The following is a 3,969-nucleotide window of genomic DNA, read 5'->3' as shown; positions in this document are numbered from 1 at the left end:
TTATTTTTTATGTACTACATTATTTGTTATTTTTAATATTATCAGTAAAGCAATAGCCTTGATTCCTCTCACTTTGCACTTTAACTACATAGTAAGCATGTTAAACATTAATTTTTTATGATAATACATTAAGCCATACTAATACTTACACTGTTTATTTTGCAAACAAGTTGATTTTGCTCTTCATTTTTCTTTCTAAGCTCAGTTTCCAGATCTAGTATTTTAATTTGTAAAGCCCTCTCTCTAGATGACATTTTCTCTATTTCTTCAGAAACCTGTAATTTTTATTAAAAGAGCAAAATAACTAAATGTAGTTTCTTTAAAATATGATTGAAAGCCTTGACATGGTTATGCTGAACCTCTTTCGTCCAAATAGATATTAACTGGATGTTAGACAATTTAATTAGAAAATGTTTTAAAATGTTCTATCTTGAAGAAGCACATATAAGTATGTACTATACTTATGTTTGCAGTGTAAATACCTGCAAAATTAGCTTGAGATGGAAGAGATGTAAACATTTTCACTGCTCTGTTACTTAGCTAGGTGTTTTCCCCAACAGTGTGTTTTTAAAACATACTGAGGCCAATTGCCATTTTTCATAGTATTATATTCACCATGATGTCTAGAGCAGTGGTAGAACATAGAAAGTTGTCATTAAATGCTGATTGCACATTTAGATGGATAGAATTAAGGGGGTGATGTACACATTTCACATACACACACACACAGATTGGTTTTTCATTCATTCACTTCCAAAGTAATCTGAATATGAGTTTTCATATTTGTCTGATTGCTTATTTTAGCAGAAAGTCTAGCTTAGCTATGTTTACCCAGGGATTCAGACATGGTGGAGCCTATTGGTAAAAATGCTGGGTTGGAGCCACAGAATGAGAGAGGAGGTAGGGACTGGGCCAGGAGCAAGGACTGTCTTCTAAACTAATACCTATGGACTCAGTTCTAGGTCATTATAAAGTTATTTACAAAGATTTCTTCTGCACAAATTACAAGGGTAATTGTGAGTGAGGGATGCCAATAGGATCTGAAGCTGTGGACGGAAGGGCCCTCATGACAAACATCCATGCCCTTGGCACCATCCCTTCCATGTGGGCAATGGTGACAAGTGGTAATGGCACTCCTCATGTGGGCAGAAACTAGAGACAGCCCCAAATTCCACGACAGCAAGAGAGAAAGGAAAGGGCAGACAATCCTCTGGGGACTCTGAACTCTTCCTTTTGGGAAGGAATCTGAGAGCACATGGTATTTCCAAAGTCCATTTAGGCTGAACCTAAGATAAAGTCACTTCTTGTTTTCCTCCCAAAGGTTGGTGGGGCTGCGAAATCTGTATTATATTTTGACCATGAGCAGTATATTTAGCTTTTATTCAATTATGTGTCTCTCAAAATCAGTTTAAATTTGTTTCCCAGAGTTTAAGAAAATCAAAATATATGTGTGACACTTGTGATATAAGGGCCACATTTCAAGGATATCAGATTTTTTCTGACTTTTATGAAATTTTCATTAATGGGCTTTAGGAAGACCATGGGTAGAAGAGAGTTTAGAGGGAATGATTCAGAATTTGGTTTTGAACATATTAAGTTTGAAATGTCTATGTTAAGTGGAGATGCCAAGTAAGTGGTAGAATATATGAGTTTGGATTTCAGTGAGGAGAGAGGTTTGGATAGAGATATATATCTGAGAGTCATCAGAATATAAATGATTGCTTTTTAACATCACTCAGTCCTGTGAGGAAACTCATCATCCCCATTTTACTGATTAAGAAACTAAAGTTAAGGGAAGAGCTTGCCCTAGGTCAGGGTACAACGTATCAAAGCCAGAATTTAAATTTGTTTCCTGTTAGATTCCAAAGCCCACCTTATATCTTTTCAAGATTAGATTTTCAAACTGATAAATTTACCTCTTCTTTGAGATCTTCCTGAATCATTGCCTATCACCTCCAGCTTGAAATAATCACTTTCTCTGGTGTACCTTGAGCCCACCCTCTATTATAGCACATACATGCAGCAAGACATTTGTTGTTCACAGTTCCTGCCGACTAGATTGAGTGTCCTGAGAGCCAAGGCCAGGCCTTATACATCTGTGCATCTTAAGCACTATCCAGGGAAGGTACTCAGTGAATGCTAACCTAATGGATTTAACTGGAATTTAATTTTGCATGTAGTTATTTATGCAACAATATTTGTCAAAAGAAACTTGAGCTTTACAGCTCACCAGATCCAGACCAAAACCAAAATTTTCAATTATTTGCACATTCAATTTGGTTTTATATTAAAAAAATGTTGGGGGAGGAGAAGGTTATGTCTTCAAAGTATCTTCCATCTCTGCCCTTTACCCTGCCACATCACCATTTATCTAGTGCAGTAACTCTGGCTCAGTAATGTAAATGTTTTGCTTGAAAGGGCAAATAGGTAAAGAAAAAAATGTAATTGCTCCCTCCACCCTGTCATCAGGATAAAAACAATAACTGTAGGTTTGGCAAGATGAAATATTGTCTGTTTAAAAAAACAACTCTTTGGTAAACTAATTAAAAAGTTTCTAAATATAGGCCACCCATACCTTTTGTCTTCCTTCTTCTAAAGCAGCTTCTAGTTGCCTGGCCAATGCTGTATATTCTGCAGATTTCTCTTTAAACTTAAGATTGCTGTGCTTAAGACATTCTTCTTGGTTTGCCAGCTTCTTTTCAAGCTCTTTATTTTCTGCATCCATCTGTTCTAATTTCCTTTTTACAGAAAACATATATTTTAAAATTGTAGTGTGTAGAGGAAAATGTAGTACCAGTTTTAAGTCAATTTAATACTTACTGTTTAAGGTTTTCGCACTTCAACTGAATAAGATAATTTTCCTCTTCCAGAGAAAGCTTCATCAGAAGATTGTGATTTCCATCAATCTATGAAAAAACAAGTTTTCTTGGTTTTTTTTTTATAATCACCTTCCAAAGAAGTCTACATAATGTATTGTTAGAACAATCAGAGGAAGTAAGAAGGTATAAATACTATCACTCTTACACAGAAAGACACCAAGAAATATTACATTGTTAAAATACAAGTTCTTAAAGTCCTGGTTAAGGTTTAAAAAACTATGTTGCCTATGTTGGAAAATTATCAACTGAAAATTTTTCTGGACAATGTATGATATTAAAACATTTTGAATGACATTTTATTAAAGTAGGACATTTATTTTGTTAAGTCAAAATATAAAAATTTTAAACAGTATTAATCTCCTATTGTGGGATACTTAGGGTTTCTCTCAAAGTTTTCCATTTCACCTAAAAATACTGACTGATAATTGAATATCTGTGAAGTTGTAAGTATAAGTAAAAAACCATATTTTTGCGAGAAACAATATGAAGCAAATCAACCAAAAACACATTTGCCTAAGCCAAGTCAGAATATTCTTCCCATTGCTGCAAAGCTGATTTAAATAGTTTAAGAAGCTTTGATAATAGAAAGAATCTTTTCTCATAATTTCAGTTATTAATAGTCATTTAGGTAATTTGACATTCTCCTAGAAAAATCTCTTCTCAGGAATTCAAATTCACAAAAATCTTGTCAGCATGTTTTTTAAAAACAGGATGTATTTCAAAATTAAAACCCAGATTATATTTGAAAGACAGAGAATCCTTCCTAAACTGTCCTGTAAGTAAAGAAAAAGTCCACCACCCTTGGACTGCTTCTTTGAAAAAAAATTAATTCAAAAAATACTTATTGAGTGCTTATTATGTGCCAGGCATTGGACAAGGAGATGGCTATGCAGTGAGAGGGATATGTAGTGATTAACAGGACACACATGATCCCTAGTCTGATGGAGTAAAAAAAGTATAAATTGAAAAAAAAACCTTAAAGTAATTCCAATAAACTTGAGGTACAATTCTAATTAAAATAAATTCTAATTTGTGTAAGGTAAATTACAATAATTTACCTAACCCTGACATTAAGAAACATCTCTCATGC

General features: G+C 33.9%; 1 protein-coding gene across 1 annotated transcript in view; it reads right to left on the bottom strand.

The window, feature by feature from the left end:
- Positions 1 to 3,969, bottom strand: part of ODF2L (outer dense fiber of sperm tails 2-like) — a 57,682-nt gene that overhangs the window by 13,277 nt on the left and 40,436 nt on the right. The window contains 4 exon segments of the mRNA XM_012661027.1: positions 150 to 275; positions 2,576 to 2,738; positions 2,821 to 2,906; positions 3,393 to 3,452. Coding sequence (XP_012516481.1) covers positions 150 to 275; positions 2,576 to 2,738; positions 2,821 to 2,906; positions 3,393 to 3,452 — 435 coding nt within the window.

Source organism: Propithecus coquereli, unplaced genomic scaffold (assembly GCF_000956105.1).
Source record: "Propithecus coquereli isolate 6110/MARCELLA unplaced genomic scaffold, Pcoq_1.0 Scaffold7, whole genome shotgun sequence".
NCBI classification, from domain to species: domain Eukaryota; kingdom Metazoa; phylum Chordata; class Mammalia; order Primates; family Indriidae; genus Propithecus; species Propithecus coquereli.
The sequence above is the reverse complement of the archived record's forward strand: the minus strand, read 5'-3'. Positions and strand labels throughout refer to the sequence as shown.